This window comes from Lissotriton helveticus, chromosome 5_1 (genome assembly GCF_964261635.1).
Source record: "Lissotriton helveticus chromosome 5_1, aLisHel1.1, whole genome shotgun sequence".
Lineage (NCBI taxonomy): Eukaryota > Metazoa > Chordata > Amphibia > Caudata > Salamandridae > Lissotriton > Lissotriton helveticus.
The window spans coordinates 2,112,110,683-2,112,137,781 of record NC_136065.1 but is presented as its reverse complement, the minus strand read 5'-3'; the positions used below and the strand labels follow the sequence as shown (position 1 = coordinate 2,112,137,781).

The 27,099-nt window shown below is 49.3% G+C and overlaps 1 protein-coding gene across 2 annotated transcripts in view; it reads right to left on the bottom strand.

Annotated features, from left to right (window-relative positions):
• Positions 1-27,099, bottom strand: part of AK8 (adenylate kinase 8) — an 813,765-nt gene that overhangs the window by 563,377 nt on the left and 223,289 nt on the right. For both annotated transcript variants that reach the window (XM_078646171.1, XM_078646172.1), the window contains exon 4: positions 14,576-14,689. In XM_078646171.1, coding sequence (XP_078502297.1) covers positions 14,576-14,689 — 114 coding nt within the window. The remainder of the gene's footprint in view (positions 1-14,575; positions 14,690-27,099) is intronic.

The following is a 27,099-nucleotide window of genomic DNA, read 5'->3' as shown; positions in this document are numbered from 1 at the left end:
CCTGGGGACAGTTCTGGTGTTGTTGTGCCCTGGCGTGGGGTACATGTTTATGCCAAATGTGATGTATGCGCTAATGCTGTGGGTGTCAGGAAATGTACTGTGTGTAGTATGTTTGGCGCACCCTGTGTTCTGACACCTCTGAATGTGTTTTTATGCATCATGTGTGAAGCTTCTGGCCTATACCCCTCAATGTATTTTTATGCTTAGGTGGTTATTTTTCCTAGTATAGTTATACTAGTGAGTTCCTGGTTCCCAGCGTGATATTTTCCTAAGGTGGTTAGGGTTGCGTAGGTGGTACTTACCTTTTACCAGTGGTTACTGGTTGTGTGCTATATTTGTTATTTGGTGCAACAAGTGTTCTATGTTCTAAGTGCTATTTCTACAGAGTGCTAGTTCTACCAAGTGCTAGTACTAAAAGTGCTTATTCCTGACAGTGGTCCATGTGGCCCTGTCCCATGTAAATAATCCCCTGTAGATTCTGCCCGTGCCTATGGCACATTGTAAAGTGTGTATTTATTATCTAATGTGTTTGGTATAATACAAAGGCTATTTTTATATATAACCTTGTGTGGAGTTTCCTTTGTGGTGGGCCTTGGGTGTTGTTGCTGGGTGCGTGCACAAATACTTAACTCACATTGCCTCCGGGATAAGCCTTACTGCTCGCGTCACGTTGCCTAGAGGGTGAGCAGGGGTTATCTTTGGCGTGTAACTCCCTTGCCCTGACTAGAGTGGTGGTTTCTGTCTGGCTTTGGCGCAAGCCTTAGCCAACCGGAAATCTCATTTCTAACACTGGAAGTCAGCGGAAAGGATCCGGATTTGTGTTTGTGCAGTACCACAGCGACAACTGGCTCCACTACAAAACTCTGCATTTTAGATAGTCACATGAAAGGGGATTATTGTTTTAAGTTTGTACAAAATGTAATTTCTTTGGAAATGTGTTTCTACTGCAGTGTGTTTTCTGGATTCACCAGTAGGGTGGGATCCAGTGGAAGTAGTATAATTGTGTCCAGTGCATGTGTTCCCCGTTCCGTTCCCAGAGTCTGGTACCTGGTGCTCAGTAAGAGGGGTGCAGGTTGAGATTCAGGGGCAGTAGATACTGTCTCACCGGTCTGGGGGGGTATGTGCGGATGAATGGTGTGTTGCACTGGACAAATGAGTGTGAGTTCTCTGGGATAGGGAGCTTGCTGAATACTTTGTGAATTGTGTACTCCTGTGTTAGCTCAGACCCTTAGGTTCCCTGTGTTAAACTTTTCTCGAGAACGTCCGCCAAAATGGAGCCTGCTTTTGATCTCTGTGGTCTGTTTAGATACAGTGCGTTAGAGTTGGTAAGGTTCTGTGAAGAGAGAGGCATAGAGGTGGGTGAGCCAGACACCCAAACTGAGGGACAGCCTGATCCTATGGCAAAAGGATCAATGGGATCTTGAGTTCAGTGAGGAGGAAAGGGCCCGTGCCGCACACCGTGAGGGTGGTGGGTCTGTGGAGAGCCCTGAAGAGGAGGAAGAAGATGACACTGCATGGACGACAGTAGATAGCGAAGACCCTTGCTGGGTCCAGTGTCGGGAGCAGCGCCCCATCCCTCCCCCAGTCCCCAGAGGAGTGGGTAGATAGGAGGGAAGAAATGGAGCATCAGCTGGCTTTAGAGAAACTCCAGAAGGAGAGCTATGAGCATATGGAAGCTCAGAGATTGGAGTTGGAGAATAGGAAGCTAGCCTTAGAGGTGAAAAGGGCATTATGGGCTCAGGAGTTGAGTCTTAAGGCGTTGGGCCTTGAACAACAGAAGCTAGAGACTGAGAGGGTCTTAGCGCAGGCGAGGATGGAGGAGGCTGAGGGGGCCTTCACCAGAGAGAAATTAGCTATGGAGGGTAGATTAACCCCTGAGCACAGTTGTAGTTTTCTTGATTCCCCAGGGAGGGTTGAGTCCAGTGGAGGCAGCAATATGGAGTCCAGTGCAGGGAGTCCCATTCCCAGAGTATGGTACCTGTTTCCAAAGAAGAGGAGTATAGGTTAAAATTCAGGGGCAGTAAAAAACGGTCTCACCAGTCTTGGGAAGACTTCACAAAGGAATGTCAGGTGGCACTGATTGAGTGGTTAGAGGTTCCCACGGGACCTGATTTTGACAAACTGTTTGATATTGTTCTCAAAGAGCAGGTGCTCAGTCGTTGTTGGCCGGAGTTGCGCCAGCACCTGTTGAGGTATGACTCCTTTTGCCCTTGAACGCTTGCCAAGGAAGCAGACAGCTGGGAAAGTGCTAGAGGTTCTGAAGAGTCATTGGTGAGTGATTCCAAAAGTAGTGGTTCAGGTATCTTCCAGCCCAGCGTGGTGGAAGAGGTTCAAAGTAGCCCAGCTAGGTCCCAGTGTAGTGAGAGGGGTGTAGGGGCTTACTACCTGTCTCAGTGGAGCGGGAGTAAGTGTATGTGACTGAGAGTCCTCAGATGCCCGAAGCCCTGTCTCAGAACCTGGGTGGTTTCTTTAGGGAACACAGGGTTGGGGACCTGGGCTGTCCTGTTAGTCCACTTGAGAAAGATCACCTAGTGTATAGAGTACCTGGAGAGTCTGTAAATAGAGCTCCAGTGGTTCTAGTGTCTGGCAGTGCCACTCCAGTTGGGAGGGCACAGGAGTCCGAAGTGAGGAGTGATTGGGGGATGAGTTCCCCAGTGGAAGAACCAGTGGACCAGGGACTAGCCAGTTGGGCTAGATTCCCTTGGGGGGACCCGGGCGACACCACTTCTGTTCTGGGGGGTCTTCACGCACTGTCAGATGGACAGGGGACGGGAAATCTGTGCCACACAGACAGTCACACGACATATGAGTCATGTGTCAGCCTCAGGGGGGTGGTGTGTAAATCACCAGAAGTCCTGGAGTGCCAGGCAATTATTCCACCAAAGGTTTTAGACCAGAGGTTGGAGGCCAGGTTCAGGATCCGCCTGACCTGAAGGGTATGACGTCTATAACCAGCGTCCTGACCGGTTCATCTTCCAGGGGTACCGCTCCAGTTGGGAGGGTGCAGAACTCTGGAAGGGGGTGCAGAGGGTGGGAGAGCCCGCCTCTGACCCCGATGCAACCTGAGGGGTTAAACCCTAGGTTGGGAGAATGGCGTTCTAAGGGTACCTCTCAAAGGACGAGGAACCCTAGTAGGAGAGGTAGGGGAAGGAGAGCCTTCCCTGTGACTCCTGGTCCGCCTGAGGGTGTAGACTGGAGAACCAGTGGCAGTCTAGCCCTGTCCTACAGACAGGAAGAGTGGAGAATGGCTACTATGTACCAGGGGTACCTACCCCCCACTCTGTGAACAGGCAAGGACCGGCAGGGCCTGGTTCTTGCCACGGACCAGCGGGGTAGCCCAGTTGTTCCAGACAGTGTTTTTAGAAGGAACCCCATGGGTTCACCGTGGTGTAGAACAGGAGGGTGTCCCTGCAGTTGCGGGTCCGCGTCCGTGTTCTATCGCCCCAAGCAGGGAAGCCCATCACGGTGGTGACTGGTCTACCCTGCGTTTTGGCTGGAAGGGGGTTGTGTTGGACTTGGCCCTTCTGGCAGGTTCACCCCTAAACTTTTTGCTTATTAGGGTGACTTGGTGTTAGTGATATTTGGTTTCAGCGTACCTTACCACTGTGCCCCAGGGTAAAGTGCGTGCATGTGGTAAGGTTGGCCTGCCCTCCCATTGAAATGCATGGGGAATGTATGTTCCATGTTAGTTCCTGATGTGTGGGGAGTGCAGGCTCGAGTTTGGTATGTGCGGACTTGTGTGATTGAATGCTGCGCGATGATGTGTGCGGCATAAATGTGTCTACTGTGGAAGTGCCACTTCTAGAAGTTGGCCTGTCTGTGTATAAAAGGTGAAATGGCTGTCTGGCTTGTGATTGGCTGGGACTGGCTGGTGTGCCTGGCTCCATGAGTCAGGATGGGTCTGCCCCGGTGGTGAATGGGAGATCTGCATGTTAATGTGAGGGAGGGGTGCACCTGGGACCTGAATAGGGCTGGGCTTTCCCCACACAATGCTGGCTCCACCCCCTGTGGTGCGACTGATGACCCTAGCCTGACTAGTGAATGGGAAGAGTGGTTGAGCACAACAGAGTGCTCCAAAACCAGCTGCGACTGGTTTTCCCCCCACCCTGCAGACACAGACAAAGGAATTTGGTGTATAAAAAGGGGCTGTGACCCCTAAAAAGGTTCTTCTCCTGATCCTAGGTTGAGGGGGGCCTGCTGCTGCTGGGCGCCAGGAGGAACCGCCACTAGGGACTGCCTCCCTGCCTGGAGGGCCTTGTGAGCTGGCCCCTGGGCCCAGCCTTTGCCCCCCTGCCTTCCTGAGGACCTTGCTGGACTTTGGACTCTAATTCCTGTGGCGCTGGAGCAGCGCCTGATTCTTCCCTCAGGAGAGCGCTGGGAATATAGCCTGCAGCCCGAGCTGCAATTCCCCATCTCGAGGGATTCCCCGGCGTGGGGATCCCGCTTGTTGCTAATTTGCGGCGCGGGTGCCCACCCCGCACTGCCTGCTGCTTATTGTGCCCATATTTTCATTTATTCAGCGCAGGTGCCCACCGTGAGACTTTGGGTATTGTTTATTTATTTAATCGGGTGCCACCCTCAGGCGGACCAGGAGTCACAGGGAAGGGTCTCCTTCCCCTACCTCTCCTATCGGGTGCCACCCAGTTTTATTCTTTATTCCCCGGGTGCCTACCCCGGATTGCAGCCAAACAAGAAAGAGTCCCCTGCGGGCCGCCGCGCTGCCTGCGGCGACCCGGAAGTAGAGACCGTCGAACCGGAAGCTAACGGGAGCCCACCCCGCGCTCCGGTGCACAAGGGAAGTGAGGAGAAGCGTCCTTGCTCTCGAGGGAAGACGGGAGCCTACCCCGCCTCCCAGGACGTCCCCGTGTCGGGAGAGGAACGGGGAGTGTTCGGGCTCCCCAGCGAGGCTCTCCCGAGGAAGAGAGCCCCGCCCGCCGCCTTCAAAAACACCCGGCCCCAGGAGCAGGACCGGGTGAGAAGGGGAGCTTCCCCCGAGCAGCCCCCGCCCAGGAAAGTCGCCGGAGAGCACCCGCGTGCAGACGCCGCCCCAGGAGCAGTCCGGTGAGTGTGGGGGGGTCTCCAACGTCAGAGGCATTTGCTTAGAGCCCCGAGGCCCCTCCAACAACGTGGGCAAAATTGTTTTAGAGCCTAAGAGGCTACCGGGCATTTTTGTTATTCCGAGTCCCCAGAGCGGGACTCCAACGATTCCAGGGGCCATTGTCTTCCGAGTCCCCAGAGGGGGGACTCCAACGCTGGAGGCCACAGTTCATTCAGGGCCCATGAGGGTCCAGTTGCCAGTGGATTATTGCGGGCCCGAGAGGCTCTAACGTCACGGGGGCATATTTGTTTTAAAGCCCATGAGGCTCCACGCACATAGGGGCTTTTCTAAGGGTAGAGCGGCCCCGGTTGACAGAGGGCCGCTCCCCCAATGCAGAGGAGATCTACAGCTGCCCAGCACTTAGTGGGCAGCTGCTTCGTTTAGGCCCCTGCATCCTTCTTTGGCTGCCCGCGCTGCAGGCCCTGACTTTGCTGGACACAGCGCGTTTCAGCCCCTGAGAGGCAAGTGGCCTGGGGATACTTCTGGTGTTGTTGTGCCCTGGCGTGGGGTACATGTTTATGCCAAATGTGATTTATGCGCTAATGCTGTGGGTGTTAGGAAATGTACTGTGTGTAGTATGTTTGGCGCACCCTGTGTTCTGACACCTCTGAATGTGTTTTTTATGCATCATGTGTGAAGCTTCTGGCCTATACCCCTAAATGTATTTTTATGCTTAGGTGGTTCATTTTCCTAGTATCGTTATACTAGTGAGTTCCTGGTTCCCGGCGTGATATTTTCCTAAGGTGGTTAGGGTTGCGTAGGTGGTACTTACCTTTTACCAGTGGTATATTTGTTATTTGGTGCAACAAGTGTTCTATGTTCTAAGTACTATTTCTACAGAGTGCTAGTTCTACCAAGTGCTAGTTCTAAAAGTGCTTATACCTGACAGTGGTCCATGTGGCCCTGTCCCATGTAAATAATCCCCTGTAGATTCTGCCCGTGCCTATGGCACATTGTAAAGTGTGTATTTATTATCTAATGTGTTTGGTATAATACAAAGGCTATTTTTATATATAACCTTGTGTGAAGTTTCCTTTGTGGTGGGCCTTGGGTGTTGTTGCTGGGTGAGCAGTGGTTATCTTTGGCGTGTAACTCCCTTGCCCTGACTAGAGTGGTGGTTTCTGCCTGGCTTTGGCGCAAGCCTTAGCCAACTGGAAATCCCATTTCTAACACTAGTCTATTGAGCCCATGTCCTTCCTTGCACCAGGGTCCATGGCACACTGGCTACGCTCCTGGTACAGTGACCATGTACATGCTGTGTGCCGCTAAGGGTCGCCAGTCTATTGAGCCCATGTCCTTCCTGGCACCGGGGCCCATCGCACACTGGCTATGCTCCTGGTACAGTGACTATGTACATGCTGTGTGCCGCTAAGGTTCACCAGTCTATTGAGCCCATCAGGGCCCAGGGCACACTGGCTATGCTCCTGGTACAGTGATCGTGTACATGCTGCGTGACGCTAAGGATCACTAGTCCATCAGCCCGTGTCCTTCCTTGCACCAGGGCCCATGGCACACTGGCTATGCTCCTGGTGCAATGACTGTGTACATGCTGCGTGACGCTACGGGTCACTAGTCCATCAGCCCATGTCCTTCCTTGCACCTGGGCCCATGGCACACTGGCTACGCTCCTGGTACAGTGACCGTGTACATGCTGTGTGCCGCTAAGGGTCGTCAGTCTAGTGAGCCCATGTCCTTCCTTGCACCAGGGCCCATGGCACACTGGCTACGCTCCTGGTGAAATTATCTTGTACGTGCTGCGTGCCACTCTAAGGAACCCCTTTTGTTCCTTGAGCTAGGGCCTTTGAAACACAGGCTACACTCCTGGTGCCGTGACGCAGTGCAAGCTCCATGCTTCTAAGGGCTGCTAGTCTATTTTGCCCATCTCCTTCCTTGCACCAGGGCCCATGACACATTGGCTACACTCCTGGTGCAGTGACATAGTACGTGCTGCGCGCTTCTAAGGGAACCCAATCTAATCAGCCCATCTCTTTCCTTGCACTAGATCCCATGACATACTAGCTACACTCCTGGTGCAGTGACGTAGTACATGCTGCCTGCTTCTAAGGCGACCCAGGTTATTGAAACCATCTCCTTCCTTACGCTAGGGCCCATGGCATCGTAAAGACAATAAATAAATAAATAAATAAATAAAATGCTCATTCCTCACCGCCAGAACTCAGAGGGTCAGACTCTCCCTACATCTCGGAACCGACAAAGACCAACTGTGGTGTGCTCCTGGCTCCTCCCTCAGCCTCATTATCTTCAACGTCTACATGGCCCCAATCACAACCATCGCCAGAAACCAAAGGCTCAGCATCGTCTCCTTTGCCAGCGACATCCAGCTCATCCACTCCATCACCAATGAACCCAACATCCAAGAAGGAATGAAAGTTGCGCCACCTGGATGAAGAACAGCTGCCTGAACCTCAACTCAGAGAAAACATAAGTCCTTATCTTTGGCTCCACCCCTTCTGTATGGACCTACTCCTGTTGGCCCCCTCCCTCGGGAATCCCCCCACCCAGACGGACTACACACGAAACCTCAGCATCAAAGTAGACTCATCGCTCACAATGAGCCGCCAGATCAACGCCATATCCTCGACCTTCTTCAACACCCTCTGCATACTTCGAAAGATGTTCAGGTGGATCCCATCCAAATCCAGAAAAACTCTCATGCATGCTCTCATCAACAGCAGACTGGACTATGGCAATGCCCACTACGTCGGAATCAACAAGAAACTACTTGGCAAACTTCAGACCTTCCAGAACGCCACAGCCAGAATGATCCTCAACATCCCCCGTCATAGTCACATCACCCATTATCTCTGAGATCTCCTCTGGCTCCCAATCGAAAGAAGAGTAACCTTCAAACTCCTCATGCATGCATACAAGGCTCTTCACAACACCAGACCAATATACCTGAGCAATTGTCTCTCCTTCCACGCATCCAAAAGACACCTTCGATCAGCCAACCTCACTCTGGCCTCTGTCCCACGCATCTACAAGACCAGAATGGGAGGTTAGTCCTTCTACCTCGCAGCCAAGGCCTGGTACGACCTCCCCCTCCACCTCCGACAAGCCCCCACATTGCCCCAGTTCAGAAAGGACCTCAAGACCTGGCTGTTCGTATGACCCAGTACTCAACTGAGCCGCCCCCTCCCCCTCAGCGCCTTGAGACCCTCATGGGTGAGTAGTTGCGCTTTGCCAACCCTGATTGATTGATGGCACACTGACTACACACCTGGTGCAGTGACGTAGAACACTGCACCAGGTGTGTAGTCAGTGTGCCATCAATCACTAGTCAAGGGTCACTAGTCTATTGAGCCCATCTCCTTCCTTGCGCTAGGGTCCATGGCACACTGGCCACGCTCCTCTTGAAGTAACCTTGTATGTGCTTGGTGCCTCTAACGTTCGCTCTCTACTGAGCCCATCTCCTTCCTTGCACTATGGCCCTCGACATACTGGCGACGTGCTGCACCCTTCTAAGGGTACCCAGTCTATTGAGCCCTTCTCCTTCCTTTAGCTATGGCCCATGACACACCCGCTACACTGCTTATGCAGGGACATAGTGCGAATTCCCTTCTTCTAAGGGAAGCTAGTCTATTGAGCCCATCTCCTTCCTTGCACTATGGCCCTCGACACACTGGCTACGTGATGCATGCTTCTAAGGGTACCCAGTCTATTGAGCCCTCCTCCTTCCTTTAGCTAGGGCCCATGACACACCCGCTACACTCCTTATGCAGGGACATAGTGCGAATTCCCTTCTTCTAAGGGAAGCTAGTCTATTGAGCCCATCACCTTCCTTGTACTATGGCCCTCGACACACTGGCTACGTGCTGCATGCTTCTAAGGGTACCCAGTCTATTGAGCCCTCCTCCTTCCTTTTGCTAGGGCCTATGACACACTGGCTACACTCCTTATGCAGGGACATAGTACGAGTTCCGTTCTTCTAAGGGAAGCTAATCTATTGAGCTCATCTCTCTCCTTGTGCTAGGGCCTATGACACACTGGTGCATTCATGGTGCGGTGACCTTGTAGGAGCTGTGTGTTTCTAAGGGTCACCACTCTAACGAGCTCATCTCCCTCCTTGCACTAGTGCCCAAGGCACACTGGCTACGCTCCTGGTGAAGTGACATTGTATGTGCTGTGTGCCTCTAACAGTAGCTAGTCTATTGAGCCCTTCTCCTTCCTTGCACTATGGCCCATGACACACTGGCTACACTCATTATGCAGTGACATGATGCGAGTTCCGTTCTTCTGAGGGAAGCTAGTCTATTAAGCCATCTCCCTCCTTGTACTAGGGCCCAAGGCACACTGGCTACACTCCTGGTGAAGTGACCTTGTATGTGCTGTGTGCCTCTAACGGTAGCTAGTCTATTGAGCCAATCTCCTTTCTTGCACTAGGTCCCATGACACAATGGCAACTCTCCTGGAGCAGTGACCTTGTACGAGCTGTGAACTTCTAAGGGTCGCCAGTCTGAACCAAGAATTCATGGATATGACTCATGATAAAGTTTTCTAGCTCCTCCTATAAGCGTGGCAGCAACGTTGAGACTCTGAGAGGTGCCTGACGAGTCTTGGGATGTAACGCGTTCCTTTGTTCGATCCCTGAGATGACCACAGCTTGTACTTTAAGGGATGCTAGCTAAGTGTGCTATTTCATTGTTCGGGAGGCCTGCGAGTAAAGCAATCTTTTATTCTATCAGTAACATGACCAAAAATTGTAGGTTGTAGGGTACTAGTCAAGTGTTGGGGAGGCCTGTGAGGAAAGAGGTCCTTTATTCGATCCATGAGATGCCCGTGGTTGTACTTTGAGGTGTACTAGTTGAGCCTTGGAGCTGCCTCTGAGGTAGGCACTTCTTAATTCGATCCACGTGATGACCAAGGTTGTACTTTGAGGTGTACTAGTTGAGTCTTGGAGATGCCTTTGAGTTAAGCATCCCTTATTCGATCCATGTGATGACCATGGTTGTACTTTGAGGTGTACTAGTAGAGTCTTGGAGATGCCTTTGAGTCCTGGTGAAGGTGACCTGCGGCTAGAGTCTGCCTCAGCGCCTCTGTGCTGGTCGCGCGCGCTTAGACCGCTGTCTGTTTATTTTAAATTGCCCGTTTTTCTATTTATTTTAATTTTTTGGTTCGAGTTACCCTTGTTTTTAGCGACCCTGTCCTGCCCCTTACCTGCACCATAATTCTTCAGAAACCTCACCGCTGCTTTGCGGGTCCGGTTCCGGGGAGGTTGTGGGCGGGGAGCGCCATCTTGGATCAGGAAGGAAAGTATCGCCGCCATCTTGGAGCGTCCCTGCGCTCGTGGACTGAGAGAGCAGGCTATTTAAAGCACTCTTCCTGGCTCGCAGAGGTGACGCGCAGCGGGAGCGCCCTCCCTGCGCCTGAGTCGTGCCAGAGTCCTGCCCGTCTGCGCTCGTCAGCGTCTCAGAGGCGGACGAAGTAGGACTACTGGCCTCTTTTCTTTCCTCTTTCATATTTTGGGGGCGTGTTTGCATTTCCTGTCATCATGCTCTCCTATTCTTCCATGGAGCTACTCGCGTTGCGATGACATTCCACTAAATGCCATCATGTCTTCCCGGGTGGACGAACACTTAGGAAGGGCTGTTCGGGTTGCGGCTGGCGCATTCCTGGTCAGGATGGACTCTTACTCGAGACCCCACTCACGTACAATCAATGTTCTCTCCTTAATACCAGATCCCTCAGTAGACATTCCATTGACATCTGGAATTTGTTGTCGGACTCTAAAACATCCTGTCTGTTTCTAACTGAGACCTGGTTGGGAGAGTGCTTTGGTCCAGATTTGGTGACTGCCATACCTCCGGATTACACAATCTTTAGGAGGGATAGAGTGGTAGGCAGGGGCGGGGGTGTGGCACTGATTGTGGATAAGCATCTCCCTTGCACGCCTTTTCCCGTTGATAACATCGCGGGTTGTGAAGCCTTGGGTTTTACCCTTCGGCTATCTCCCTGTCAAGCATGCGCAGGGATCCTTATCTATAGAGCTCCTGGTCCCCTCGGCTCTTTTTTTGATGAACTGCAGGCGGCGCTCTCCGTGCCCTGCCTTAGATCCGAGCACTGCTTTTTATTGGGAGACTTGAATCTTCACATGGATAATACAACGGATCCTGATACTATTAAGTTGCAGGACATTGCCTCTTCGTTAGGGTTGGTCCCCTACATCACCAGTTCCACCCATATTAAAGGCCATACCATTGACCAGATACTTTCGACTAGGCCGATTGACGTGTCCCCGCCGCTTCCAGTCCTATGGTCAGATCACTTTTTAATTAATTTTCGTATTCTTTCCTCTGCTATGACTTGCCCAAGATCGCTGAAAGATGTTAGAGGGGTGGCCCGGCCATTTCATCAGGTTTCGGTGGAAATGTTGTCTGATGCTCTCCGCCGTCATCCCTGTCAGCTATCTGGTAATTTGGAGGAAAATCTTGATTTGGTCCAGAAGTGGCTGATAGCTAGATTTGAGGAGTTAGCCCCTGGAAAGCCAGCCAAGTCTGCGGGTAGGCATGCCTCGGCCCCTTGGTTTACTCCCTCTCTTGGTAAGATGCGCCAAGACTGTAAGAAGGCTGAAAGAGCTTGGCGGCGCATGTATGACCCGGGTGATAAAGTAAAATATAGGGATGCTATCAGGCTTTATCATAAACATATTATGGATGGAAAAAAAGTATACCTGGAGCGTAGAATCGATGAAGCTGAAAACATGAGTAAAGAAATCTTTAGGATAGTAAAAGAGTTCACCTCCCCCTCCTTGAGTACGCCCTCCCACTCTCACACCGAAGCTTGGATCAGCCAGCTTGGTGATTTTTTCATAAATAAAATTAAATCCATTCAGGATTCTTTCCCCCATGCTGGCTCTATTTCAGCTGCTAGCCACCTGACCACTTTACCCTTTTCATTGGAAGGGAAAGGTCCATTTCTCTCCGTTTTTCCTCCTATGTCTTCTGCTACTTCTCTTGATCTCCTGTCTCGGCTAAAATCTGGCTCGCCACTTGATCCTTGTCCAGCGAAATGCCTGGGGAGAGTAGCGCCTGCAGTTAACACCTTGCTTAATCCGCTGCTTAATTCCTCCCTGATCACAGGAGAGGTACCTCAGGCTTGGAAACATGCCCTGATCCTGCCGCTGCTCCGCTGCTCAAGAAGCCCACTTTGTATCCCCTTATCCAAGCCAATTATAGGCCGATCTCCCTCCTCCCTGCTCTGGCAAAGGTGACTGAGAAGCACGTGCATCTCTCCATTTCCAGCTTTATCGAGAGCAACAACATCTTGCATGATTCTCAATCGGGTTTCCGTGCTAATCTTAGCACGGAGACAGCCCTTCTCGAGATCACCGATGCCATCAGAGAGACTCTTGACTCTGGGGGTAAGGCTATTTTGGTTATGTTGGATTTGTCGGCGGCTTTCGACACCGTTCCCCACGACGGTCTCCTTTTAAGACTCTGGGAGATCGGCCTTCGTGGGACGGTGTGGAACTGGTTTAAGTCTTTTCTGACCGGCCGCCAAGTGGTCTGGGCACCTCCGTTCTCCGCCGAAATGCTGCCACTGGAGGTGGGGGTTCCTCAGGGGTCTATCCTGAGCCCCACCCTCTTCAATATCTATATGGCCCCTCTGGCGGCGGTGGCGGAATCCTTTGGTGCCCGGATCATATCTTATGCTGACGACACCCAGCTTCTTTTCACCTGTAATAAGGGTGAGGCCTTCGATGGTAGTCGGATCAAAGAATGCTTGGGCGCTGTTTTTGACTGGTTTCAGCGGCACAGTCTGAAATGCAACTCCGATAAATCGGAGTTGCTTTTCTTCGGATGTCCGCCTGATCCCAGCTGGAAGACATGGTGGCCTCTGGACATGTTTCCTCCCGACGATGCCTCTTCAAAAGCCAAAAATCTTGGTGTTCTGTTTGATGACGGCCTTTCGTTCAGACCCCAGATCATTGGGCTGTCCGGGAAATGCTTTGGCATTCTGAAAATGCTGCGGAAGTTTCTCCCGTTGTTGTCTCTGCAACATAAAAAAACCATTGTTCAGGCTTTGACAGGCTCGCGTTTGGACTACGCGAATGCCCTCTACCTCGGTCTGCCCAAATATCTTCTGGCACGTCTGCAGATTGTGCAGAATTCTGCTGCAAGAGCCATCTTTGGTCTTCAGCGCAGGGCAAAAGCCTTGGAGCTGCTCAAGAGACTGCATTGGCTTCCTGTCTCTAACAGAATCACTTTTAAGGTTTTGACCCTTGCTTTTAAGGCCCTTCATTCGATTGGCCCTAAATACATCGGGAAGCGTATGGCCTTCTACCCGCCTAGGAGGATTCTACGGTCGGCCTTGTTGGCCAAAGCCGTTGTTCCCCCCATTAGACGTGCACGTATTGGAGGTCGCTCCTTTCGATACCTGGCACCTCAGTGCTGGAATGAGCTCCCCGTTTCCCTAAGAAAAGCCAACAGTCTGTTCTCTTTCAGAAAGGAGTTGAAGACCTGGCTTTTCTCTCAATAATTTTCTTTTGGCCCTCTGTGGGTTGCTGTGTTGTGTACTCTTTCCCAGTTCTCTTTGCCAAAGCGCCGGGACACTCCTTGGAGTAGCCGTGCGCTATATAAGAGACCTTATAACATAACATAACAGTTAAGCATCCTTTATTCAATCCATGTGTGACCATGGTTGTACATTGAGATGTACTAGTTGAGTTTTAGAGATGCCTCTGCTAGTTGATTCTTGGGGAGGTCAGAAGTGAATCAGTCCTTTATTCGATGCAAGTGATGAACACAGCTTTTACCCTGAGCTGCTTGTCAAGTTGTGTAAAAGCCTCCAAAGTTGAGATCAATGTATCAAACTAGGGGTAAGTTCAAAGGCATTAAACAGGACAAGAACATAGGGACCTGATCGCATGATATGGTCTCAATGGATGGGAGATTCTACAGGATTGAAGCCTGGAAGCAGTCGTGGTGTATGGAAAATGATTCCACGTGCACGCTGGAGATACCAGTGCAACAAGCTGGGACAGCATTCAGTGGGGAAGCAGTCAAATAGCCGGCGTTCATTGACAATGTCTTGTTTTTGGGGCTGACACAGTATCCGCAAGTTTTTGGGGGTTATTAAGGTTGTCAAGGAATAGTACATGGGCATTTCTTTACCTGGGTAATTTTCTTGTCAACTTACTGTTTCTCTTCTATACACCTGTTGAGGTTGGATGGATAGAGTTTCCTGGATAGATTGGGCTTATATATTAAGTTGTCACAATATATGTAAAAAGAAAAGGAAAGGATAATAAAGAGTTTGTTTTTGATTGGGGACACTTCAGGGAACAGTGACTCAGGTGGGCCAGTGATAAGGCACATGAGGGGGACGAACTGAAACAATGAGGTATGTAAGGATTTAAAGTTCTGCCTATTATGTTTTCCATGTGTAACTTAGCATGTTTTGTTCAGCAAGTTCAGCCTGTTATGAGCGTGGAGATAGGTACACGTCAATCCATACCTTGCCATCATCTATATAATCAGCAGCCTCTGCAGCCAATGGAGATGTGTCGCTCTCAAGGAAGTCCTGGCGTCTCAGGTGTGTTGCTTTCAGCTGATGAGCGAGGAGTTTTGCCTGTGGAAGAGAAAACATTGATCTCAACACTTCAAGCGAAAGATGATTTCATGACTAGGTGCGATTAAGCGGTATCTTTGGCGTATCGCCTGTATCAATACACTATCGTTCTAGTAGTTTATGCAGAGTGTTCCTGGTGTCTCTGAAATGGAACAGAAAGTTCAACAGTGCTGCATGTCTAGTTTTCAGATGCAAAACAAGTCTTTGATTCCAGAGTATACCAGTCAGAAGTAGTTTACTGACTGTAATAATCCATTTGAGGAAGTATTTACGCAAGCAGTGCAAGGCGCATGCCATGGTCAGCAGTACAGAAACCTCCTGACATTGCCAGAGTCAGAATTTAGAAACCCGCTGAAGATTATACCCCTGGAACTGACCATCCAGAAGGCAGTAACCTTTGCATACAGGAGAGGTAAGACCTGATCTAGTTGTTATGTGGCGATGTCATCTAGCAGTTGAGATGTTGTCTAGTGGGTATGTTTAGTTGCAGGCTAATAGTTAAGGTGGACTAGTAGTTGTGTTCAGGGGAATGCAAGTTGTCATTTATTTATTTGAAAGGTTTTATGTAGCCCGAACATGACCACATGGGGGTATCAGAGCGCTTTACAATTTAGCAATCATAAAAGTTATGAGGAAGTAACAGCAAGGCAACAAAACAACATACAATAATAACAGTCTCATAAAAACCAGCGAGTCCTCGAGCTTTGGAAGCTAGGGTTCTAAGGCAGAAGTTTCTTCATCAATATTGTTTTAACTTCCTTTTTGAAAAAGGCAATATAGGGATTCCGTCTATATTGAGACCAAGACTGAGATATCATCTAGTTGCTAAGTTGAGAATTGGTTTAGTTGGTATTTTGACACATGGGGCCTGATTCGCAAAGGTAAACACACTTTTGTGTAAGTTTAAGATTGTTTGATATTCAGAATGTTATTTTACTCATAGTATTTGTATGACTGCAGAGACTTCACATATAAACTGTTAGGACAGTCCTATTTTCCGATGTATGGAGACTCGGCAATCATAAAGATACAACTAGTAAAATACCTTTGTGAGTAGCAAGCAATCTTAAACATACACAAAAGTGTAAGTTTACCTTTGCAAATCAGGCCTGTGATCTATTGGTTAAGCTGCAAGGCGGTCTGTTGGTTGAGATGTAGTATGTTAAGCTAAGATGTAGTCTAGTTCTTAGACCAATGTGATATCTAGTGGTTAAGTTGAGAACTGGCATAATGTTTATGTTAAAGTGTGTTTTTGTGGTTAATCAAGATGTGAGCCACTGGATAAGGTGATGTACGTTTTAGTGGTTACGTTTAGGAGTAGTGCAGTAGTCAGCTTTAGATGCAATCTAGTGGTTATGTTGAGAGTTGGTCTAGTCTAGTGCATGAGATGCAGTGGTTGAGAGTTGGTGCAGTGCTTCTGCAGAGTGACAATCTAATGGTCATAATATGGTCAAGTGGTTAGTTTGAGATTTTGCCTGAGAGATAGTTTGAAATGCATTGAAATGTGCAGTGCGCAGCCAAACCCCTCCATATCTGCAGGGGACAAGGTTTGGGTTCACTGTACTGTGGCTGTGCACCAAGGCTCTGGGCCCAGGACCAGGTAGCCCTGGAGTCAACAGTACTTACTTCACATGGTCTTTTCCATGCATAGTTGGTCTGTGAATATCTAGTCTTGCCAAAAATTCACACATCTACTCTCGAAATTGCAGATCCAGAGATCCAAATTTCAGGGCAGGAATACTGTGAGAAAAAGCGAGGTGCTTTTTAAAGTGCTGGGGGAAGCATCTGCCCCTTTGGGATGCCTTCCATTCCCCTGCCCAACATATATATATATTTTCACTGAAAAAAACAAAGGCCACAGGGACGTTATAGTTAGGAAATAGAGTTTAAAAAACCTTAGAAATTCACTTGAAAAACCAAAGGTTACAGGGACGTTATAGTTGAGCTCAGCTCACATTTCAGTTGTATAAAAACAAGAGAAATTCAGCAGTTATAGTTACCTGAGCTTATTATAAATGTTTAACAAACAAACTCTTAGAAAAAACTTACACTCCTGGATGATGTCATCAGTGATGTCATTTGAGATGTCATTAGTGATATCATCAATGATGTCATTGACCATTTCGTGAGTGAGGTCATAAAACAGTGCATTTTGGGGAGTAAGTTATAGTTAGCTTAGGTAACTTTAACTGCTGAATTTCTCTGGTTTTGTACAAGTGAAATGTGAGCCTAACTATAACGTCCTGGTAACCTTTGGTTTTTGTTGGTGAATTTTGAAGGTTTCTTTTTAATTCTATTTCCTGACTATAACGTCCCTGTAACCTTTGGTTTTTTCAGTGAATATACATATGTATTCCTAAACATAGATACACATATATACATATGTAAGCAATAGCAGTTTGGTTCAAACAGGTTGGTGGTGGTGATATGGTGATATTTGTACCGACTAAATAAAATGAAAAGAAACGTTCCTTTCATGAGAAAGACATTATTCATAATTTGATGGAGAATATATAATATATAGGGCGTGGCCTCGAAAACCTCTTAGAAATCCTGCTGTATGGGACTTACTGGAGGTAAAAGGAGGGGTTGTTCAGGCCCAAGAATCCTCTGGAGCAGAGGGGACTTCATTCCCCAACTAGCAGTGTGCCAGGAGATGTATTTGCAGAGTGGTAGAGAAAGGGGACGGGCCACGAAGACCTATCAGCAATCCCGCTGTGTGGGACTTAATGAAGGTACTAGGAGGGGAGGTTATCCCACAAGGACGTCCTTAGGGGCCAACAACTCCTCCTGTTACCGCCAGTAACTGCCACACAGCGCAACTGCTAAAAGGTCTCGGAGGCCACGCCCCCTTTTTCCACCACCCGTTTGCAGAGGGGTGGAGAAAGGGGGCCTGGCCTCCAAAGACCTCTTAGAAATCCCGCTGTGTGGGACATACTGGAGGTAACAGGAGGGCAAGGACCCCCTGGAGCCAAAAGGGACTTCATCCTCCAACTGGCAGTGCACCAGGAATGCATTTGCGGAGTGGTGAGGAAGGGGGCGTGGCCTCTAGAGATTTGCTGATTTTTTTTTCTTTAATTTTTCAAGCCGTTTCAGCCCTGGGGACACAATCTCTCTTGGCCTGGCCTTTTTTCAATGGCGGAGGGCATGTGCAGCCCTTCTGCCCTGGTCGATTTCGGCCCGGGGCCCCATCCCCTGGCCTTTTTTCCTCTTATTTTCTTTAAAGGGAGGAGGCCAAATGCCCCCTCCCAGGACCTTTTTAGCCCTGGGGACCCCATTCCCTGGGGTCTGCCGCTTTTTAAATTAATTAATTTTTTTTATAAAAAGAAAGGGGGGGCATGCAGTTCACCTTCTGACCCAGTTTTGGCCAGGGAACTCCCTCTCACAGGGCCCGACCTGTGGTGTGGTTTTCCTGGTCCCATCCAGAGCACCCACTTTTTATGGTTTAACCCCTTGAATGCTGGTGCCGGAACCACTCCGTCACCAGCCACGGGTGGGATGTGCTAATGACGGAGTGGTTCCGTCACGGCCAGGCCGCCGCGCCTGCGAGGTGCTAATTTCGCGCCTGCGCGGGGCGTTCTATTAGGCGGGCGGGGCCGTGACGGAACCACTCCGTCACAATCACAGCGCGCCCGTGGCTGGTGACGGAGTGGTTCCGTCACCAGCATGGCAGTGCCACGCGGCCGCCCCTCCCCCCCAGCGCCGCGGCGGAATTACCGCCGTGGCCAAGGGGTTAAATCTTTTTATTGAAACATTTTCAAAACATTCAGCATTTCAGAGGCAATACTAGAGCCGTGGGCACCCGACCAAGGCATGCCGTAGCCAAGAAATCAGTGCAAATAAAGCACTTGAGGCAATTAGATAAAACAGAACATGACTTATAAAGGAATCTTAATCCAACCCCCCCTACCACCCTCCACCCCGCCCCTTGTCCACTAAGAAAAACAAACTGAAAGGAACATGGCCCAATGTTAGTCATGCTGAATAGGACATCATGACCCTGCCGGTTGCTGGTCAGAGAGACGCAAAAGGTAGAGATACCTGGGACAGGTGACTTCCCTGAATTCAGAAGAAAGGAGGGACAGAAACGGTTGCCATAGATCGTTGAAAGTGTATCCCTTCCCTGCTATAGTCAGAGTTAACTTCTCCATATCAGGAGGTGGTACAGCCAACCTGCGAAGGTAAGAATCTGAGGGGTACGCCAGTGTGTCAGAATGTTTTGGACTGCTGATCCTAGCGCTATTGCAATCAGGCAGCCTCTGCGGGATTTTAATGAATAGGTTAATGGGTTTGGGAGGCCCAGGAGGACGTATGCGGGATAACATGGTATTTGCGTATCGGGGTGCTTATCTACACCCTCGAGCACTTGGGCCCAGTAAGGCTGGAGATGAGCGCATTCCCACAATAGATGCACAAGAGTGCCCCGGCCCCCACATCCACGCCAGCATTCCGTCCCTTTAGAGGATCCATTAAGTGTAGACGCTCAGGGGGTATAATACCAATAAGTGGGCAGTTTGGTAAGGGTTTCGGTCAATCCATATGAAATGCCGAATGACAGGCTCTATAATACACCTCCTCCCATTCCTTATGGCTAAGTGTTCTCCCTAGATCTCTTTGCCATCTCTCGCGGCTAGCATAGTACATGTGTATGTTCCTAATAAGCAGCATCTTATAAAGATTTGAAATGAGTTTTTTGTCTGAGGTGCGGTTTATAAGCCACTTTTCATATGCGGAGAGGTGTCTATTGGCAGAGGGTCTAACCTGGTTGTGTAAGGCCTAATGCCTAATCTGGAGGTATTGATGCCTTTCGGTTTGGGCAACCCATAGCCGACTTAAGCTGCTGGAATGATATGACCCCATCCACGTCAAACAAATGGCCAAGGGAACAACACCCTGTGGACCTCCACTGTGTGAAGGTGGCTATATCCAGGCCTGGATGGAAGTCAGGGTTGTCGAATAGGGGAATCAGCGGCGAAGGGAAAGTGGTTGAATTATGCTTGACGTTGATGCGGTCCCATGCTTCAAGGGTGGCTCGGGTGATAGAGGACGTGTATAGATTAAGTGGGCTATGCACCTTACGAAGGAGGGGGATCCCCTGCAGGGGCCTGGCAGCTACTGCTTGGTCTTGGAATAGCCAGTGTTTTTCCGACTCCAGCCGGCTCCATTACACTAAGTGACGTAATTAAGCAGCCTGAAAATAAAGCTGGAGGTCAGGAATACCGAGGCCCCCCTCCTCAGGGGGAAGCACCATCAGAGCTTGCTTCATCCGTGGTTTGCGACCGTTCCAAATGAAATGTGCCAGTTCAAACTGGGTTTGTTGTAGCCACCCCTGTGGGGGTCGAAGAGGCAAAGTTTGGAACAGATAAAAAAGATGGGTCAGTATAGTCATTTCAACTGTCTGGATTCTACCAAGCCAGGACAGCCGGTAGTGCTTCCATTGGCCCAGTTCCTTGGGTATTTTCACCCGCAACCGTGCAGTCACCATAGTTGGCAGAGAGGTAGCTAGCTGAATCCCGAGATTTGGAACTGAACCTGACGCCCACTGTATAGTGTGGCGGTCCTGAAGGTGTGCCCGGGTGAAAGACGTCAAGGAGAGGTCGAACGCCACTGATTTATCTATATTCACCCTAAACCCCGAAATTTGTGCAAAGGTCTCCATTTCTGTGAGGCATGCCGGAAGTGCGAGAGTCGGGTTCGATAACGAGATCAGGACATCATCTGCAATAAACTAATCGTGTGGATGTCCCCCCCAAATTTAATACCTGTTATCTCTGGGTTGTGTTGAAAGTGGGAGGCCAAGGGTTCCATGTAGAAAGCGAAGAGAAGTACCCCTCTCTATGGGAAACCGAGATGACGTGTGGCCGTTTACACGCACTGGGGCCGTTGGAGACCGGTAGCAGTTGAAGATGCACGTTCGGAACTTCTCCCCCATCCCCACCCATTCGACGACCTATTTCAGGTATGGCCAGTGGACCCTACTGAAGGCCTTTTCGGCGTTGATGGGGAGTAACATGTATTGCCCTTGCGTTTTAGAGGCTTTCTCGATAAGGTGGAGAGCCCGCTTTGTGTTATCACTTGTTTGGCACTGGGGGATAAAGCCTGCTTGATCCGGGTCTATCAGGCCCAGCATATAAGGCGCGAGGCGAGTGGCCAAAATCCCGATGTACTGCTTAATGTCCACGTTAAGGAGAGATATAGGGCGGTAGGCTCCGCATGTCGTTCTATCTTTGCCCGAATTTGGGATGACCACTATGGAGGCTTCCAGCAAGTCTCCCGGAATCGCCCTGGGCTCCGTGAAGGAATTAAAAAGCTTAGTGAAAATCAGGGCCACCAGCGTGCAGAAGGTTTTGTAAAATGTGTCCGAAAAGCCATCCAGCCCAGGGGTCTTGGCAGGCTTAAGGCGAGAGATGGCTATCCTTACATCTCTGTCCAAAATATCAGCCAGCGCTTTAGTCTGAGTAGACAGGTCGGTGGCTGTGAGGTAATCAGCACCGTCTGTAGAGGACAAGGGTGTGCTAGCATATAAGCGGGCGTAAAAATCTCGGAACGCCTCAGCGATATCGGAGTCCTCTGAGACCCGGCGACCGCCCCCATCGTAGATCTCCTGAACCCCTTGTCTCTGTCCGGTCTCCCGCAATTTATGTGCAAGGAGTCGAGCACATCTGTCACCCCGGTGTAATAAGCATGTCGCAGCCGAAGGGCTGCATACTCTGTCCTGTCCTGATCAAGTGCTGCTAACTGTTGCTGCACGGCCTTCAGTTGACGCCAAATCTGTGGTGCCCCTGTCCGCTGATGCATCTGTTCAAGCTCCTTTGTTTTTTGGGTGAGATCTTCTCTCTTAGGCTCGCAGTCTGCGATTTCTGCCACTGAAATGGCCAGTATTTCCCCACGTAAGACTGCTTTGAGCGCTGCCCATTGTGTGGCTAGGGACGTGTGATTATTATCGTTGTGGAGAGATAATCTTTTATTGTGCACTGCAGTTGTTCTACCACTGATGCACAGTGTAAGAGTGTCACGAAGGCGCCATTGTCGCATGGATCACTGCATGGGGAGAAGAGTGAAGGTGGCAAGTACTGGTGCATGGTCTGATAGGGAAGCTACTCCTATTTCTACGGTCGATGCTAGCGCATGCAGAGGGGCTGAGGTCTGCAGGTAGTCCAGTCTAGCGTATGTTTTGTGGGAATAAGAGTAATAAGAGTATTCCCTGGAGTTGGGGTGGAAACTGCGCCACAAATCTTTGAGGCCCAAGACTCGCAAGCGCGCCAGCCCTGCAGGTGATGACGCCCCAGTCTGCCCTGTGCGGTGGCCTGATATGTCTGCTACATTGTCAAAAACCCAATTCAGGCCTCCCCCCAATAAGATCCGTCGTCCCGTCGTGGCTGTCACTTCGGTGAGCGCTGTGTGTAAAAACCTTTCTTGTCCCTCATTGGGGCCGTACACGGAGCCCACCATGAATGTGAGGCCTCCTAGGGTGAAGCAATATGTAAGGAGTCTCACCTTAATCTCGGCTTCTTTGTGAAGGACCTGACCCTGAAACACCTGAGCAACTAGTATAGCGACTCCTGCTGTTTTGGTGGGACCAGAGGAGAGCAGTTGAGTTGGGAATTTACGGGACTTAAGGCGGTGACAGTCTTTGGATAAGAGATGTGTTTCCTGCAAGAGGCAAATATCGGCATTAGTATTTTCAAGACAGGAAAAAACTGCTTTGCGTTTAACAGGGTTGTTGAGCCCCTTTACGTCAGAGAGAGTGTCTTAAGTGTGGTGGGGGCCAATCATTCCGGCGGGAATGATGAGGGCCATGGGTGGAGCCCAGTGTCTTTCCCTGTGCTCGTAGGGAGCGGATTATGATGCCACAGGGCTCTACCTATACATAGCTGTATTATCGATAAAAAGGGGTGGACAAGGGTCCATAAAACCTCTAAACCCCCCAAAACAAATAAAGTGAAACTCCTCTGCATAGGGCAGAAGTGAAAAAGAGAAATAGTGTAATCACAATAAAGTCAGTCATCCTCAGATGAGCGTGTGAATCTCTCCATTGGGGGAAAGTTGCCGCCAGGGGTATCCCCCACCTCCCCACAGGCAGCCCATTATGAGAAGATATAGGTCAAGAAGAGTCAGTGGGGCAAATGAGCTTCAGCAAGGCTGTGTTTTCGCCAATTTTGTGGACAGTCTCGAGCACCGCTTTTCGTCCCTCTGAGTTCTCGGCGGGGTCTGGCCGCTGTGGCCGGCGGCGTCGTTGTTGTTGTCTCCAGCGTGGCCTCGTGTCCTCCATCTGGGGGGTAGAGCCGTCGTCTCTACTCTCCGCCAATGGAGGATCTATACCAAGCAGGCGGCAGGGCTCCGTAAGGGAGCGTAGCTGGAAAAGTTTGCCTTCCATTCGGAAAATAAGGAAACATTGCGTTGGCGGAGGTACGAGGTAACAGGTCTAAAGGTTCTCCTTTTTTGCAGGGTGAGGGCTGCTAGGTCTTGATACAGGACAGGGTTCTGTCTGCGGAAAGTCAAGGGTGTTTCTGTCGGGCGTTCTGAAGAATTTCTTCCTTGGTTCGATAATCTTGAATGCATACTAATATGTCCGAGGGTGGGACCGTGTCGGGGCGTGGTGGTCCCACCCTGAGTGCACTATCAAGCTTAAGCTCAGAGTCCAGTGGGTTGCCCAGGATATAGTTAAAGAGTGCCCTGGCATATTGGAAATGAGGTTCCGTGGCTTTCGGGACCGGACTCCATTTTGTTTGCGTTGTTCGTGACGCCATTTTGTGTTGCCCTCACGTAGGCCATAGGGGTAAACGAACGAACGAAGTTGCATGGGCCTTGTTGTTCATGTAAGCATTAACGTGGGCCTTTTCGACTTGCGAGTGAACTGCAAGATGCTGACCCCGTCACCTGAAACTGACCCTTTCATGAAACTAGTTTCTTTAGCCGATCGTTGTCTGGAAATTACTGATCAATGTTCAGGATATCGTTAACTTTTAGTTTCTTGCACATATCTTATCCTACTCAACATCTGAATTGTTTCTTTTCTTTACGACTTTTCATTACATGGGTAGTGCTTTCAATTATGGGTTTGTCCGGCTTGTGGTAATCGAATTTGGGACAGTCCTAATAATTAACTTGTGGGTTGGTACGATGTAAAGTGAGCTTTTTGGAATGTAATAATGTGTAGAAATGTATTTTCATTGGTCAGAATTTGCCGCAGTGGGTGTGCATATGTAATGGAGCGAATTGGTGATAAAAAGTGGTGTCTTGCTCTACGAAAATTGAGCAGTCTCCTGAGTTGTACACCGTGTTGTATTGCTTGGTTTACTGTTACTAGCTGCAGCTAATAAATTTGATCTCCCACGCCACCTAGAAGTATTCCGTGTCTCTGTTTGCCAGGACAGGGGAATCCGAAGACTTCGGGCGTGTCCCTGACGCCGCTGGGTTCTGAAAACCCGGTTCTTCAGTTGGCGCCCAACGTGGGGCAACTTCAGCGGTACCGGTCCAAGCCCGAGGATCGTGAGGAGCCACGTGAGGAAATTCTGGAGGAAGGCCGCCACTTCATCGACCCCTGCATGTCGAGGTGGACCGAAGGTGTTTTCTGCGAGGCTTCCCGCTTTCCGACGGCTACGAAGGACTGCTGCCCTGACTCTCGCCCTGTCTTGGACCCTCGATTGATTATTTGTAGAGCGAGACGATAGACGGTCTTCTGGTGGCGTGACAGATATTTTGGTTAAGTATAAGCCGGTCGCTCCCACGACTTTGTTTTGGTTCTTGGTTTTGTTTGATTCGGTTGCTGCAACAATTGAAGCCGAGGGGCTCGTATATTTACGAGTATATCGATAGTTGATAACCCCTTGAAGTTTGAAGCTAGATTAGTGAGCTATAAGATGCCTGGTCTTAGCAAAGTTAGGAAATGGTTTAGTTGTGGTTGTAACAGGGATTCCCGATTGGAGGATTTGTGTCCGATAACTCCGGTTGGAACTCCGACTTATGAGCTCTATTCAAAACACGGAGTGGGTCCTATTACTTATAACGAAGTATGGGTCCGCTATACGAAGAAAGATGGTGTTTTACGATGGCCCCAACATGGTAGTTTCGAATTAAATATTTTAGATAATCTGGAAGTTGCGCTATTTAGGAAGAAAGCCCAGCCGGCAATGTTTGACTCTTTCCGCCTTTGGCGAAGGGAAGCCAAACAGTGAGAAATTAAGCAAGCAAAAAGACATAGGAAAGATAAAAATATGTCAGTACTACAAGCTGCTAGGCAGTTTAGGGACGATGGAGAAGAACGTGCGAGTGAAGTCTCAGATAGACAACGATGCATGGCCATTGTAAATGTTATCCGGCCTTGCCGTCTTCTCCTCCGAAAGTGATTGAAGACCTTGAAAAAGATCCTTTGATCTCTCATTTACTGAGATTGCCACCTCCCTATGTGCAGGGTACTACTGCGCCTCCATTACCCCCGGTTGTTCCACCCTTTGTTGTTCAACCTCCTGCTGTTGTTCAGCCACCCGGTGCTCCACAGATGGTTTCCTTCCTCCTGCGCAACCCACTCTAGGGTCGCCAGCTTTGCTACCAGCTTTGCCTCAAGCTCTTGTACCTTACATTCCTGTATCTCCGACTATTCCTGCTACTCCTGTCACTATGCCTTTGTCACCTCCGAATATTCATTCTACTGTTCTTATGTCTGCTTCTTCTCCTTCTGCTCGAAAACGAATGACAGAGACTGTTGCTAATTTGTTGTCTCCATTGTTTGGGTCACTGAATATGACCCCTGTTTCGGAACGTAAGCAGAGTCATAGTCAGCTTCCCAGTTCCGAGGAACGGGCAGTGTTGGATTTGTTGGCTCGTAGATGGATTTCGAATGTTTCTAGGTATAATTTGCAAGTGATTATGGATGTTTTCTTTCAGTGGGAACCGCCTAAGCAAAGGTATGTTTTTGATATAATGTGTACTTTTCTGCGTGAGGAATGGGAAAATAATGAGTTGGGTGCGATTCCGCAGGAAGTACTTGATGTTCAGTCAGAATTTGCTAAAGGGACGATAGTGGAATCTGATGTTACAGATGCCGTAGAGATGATACTTGCTTTTAGGTCTAGGTTACCACCTCAGACATTGCATGAACCGGATTCCTCTGTTAGGAGGAAAGTGAAGCAGTATCCTATGAGAGAAGTTCCTCCTGTATGGAGAGACGCAGTTCAGGCTAATGTCAATTTGGGTATTGCGGCTGCAGAGGCACATTTTCAGCGAGTATGGGTACACGTCCCTTGGAAGAGAGCAGAGGTCTTGGCTCTTAAGCATACCTTACCTGACCCCCGTAAGAATCCTGCTGGTTATTACAAGGAGTTGTCCCAGACAGTTGAGGCATGTATTATGAATTTAGCTGACATTGATATGTTGATGGGTAATGTAGTTCCACAACCTTTGTGGGAGAAGATTCGCCATGAGAATCATGTGGCAGAACTAGGCGATACGTGGGCGAATATTATTGCTGCGGATGGTCGACAGGTAGGAGGTGCCAAACCTGAACCTTTAGTTGCAGAATTACCTGGTAGAATTATTAATTTGATGAAAACTATGATGCCTCCTTTACGAGTGAATTGGGATAAGTTAGCAGCATGCAAGCAAAAGAAAGACGAGAGTGTGTCTGATTTCTTCACTAGGTTTGAAGAGACGTTAATCGATCATAGTGGTCAGGACATGAGTACTGAAGGTGGTCAAAGGTTGTTTGTGGACAAATTAGTCTTTAATTTGCTTCCAGAACTTTCTAATAAGTTAAAGGACTCTGAGAGTTTATAGGCTGTTTCTTCGTCGGCTCAGATATTGGCTACTGCACAATATTACGAGAATAGGGATAAGGATGAGAAGGATAAAGCGGAGAAGAAAACTAAAGATTTAAAAACGAAAGTTCTTTTGCAGCAAGCTTATCCGCCTTGTCAGAATCAGCCTCAGTTTCAGCAACCTCTACAGTTTCAGAGATTGTTACAGAAGCCTGAGCCTTACGCTCAGCGATTCTTTCCTGGACCTAATCAGTGTGCTTATTGCAGAGAGGAAGGTCATTTCAAGAATAGTTGCCTGGCTTTGTTACAGCGTGTTGAGGTTCCGTGACGATTTTACTCGTGTTTGTAACATTGTCGTAAATACATAATTTTGGTATCAGTGAACCGCAAATGATCCATTTAGTATATCCTGGTGTTTTCGCTATGCTACGAGCAAGAGCACTCCAGTTACAAACACATTTCTGTTCTACCCGTGGCATCCATTTTAGAACACGGAAGCCATTTTGTATTCCTTGCCCTCACATAGTCAATGGACACGCAATGACTTCTTCTTATTTAAGGACACGTAGGCTTTAACCGGCGATTCACCTTGCTAGTGACACGTGCACCTTAGGCCAGCAACGCTGTAGCAGCATGACTCGGCAAGAACTGCCT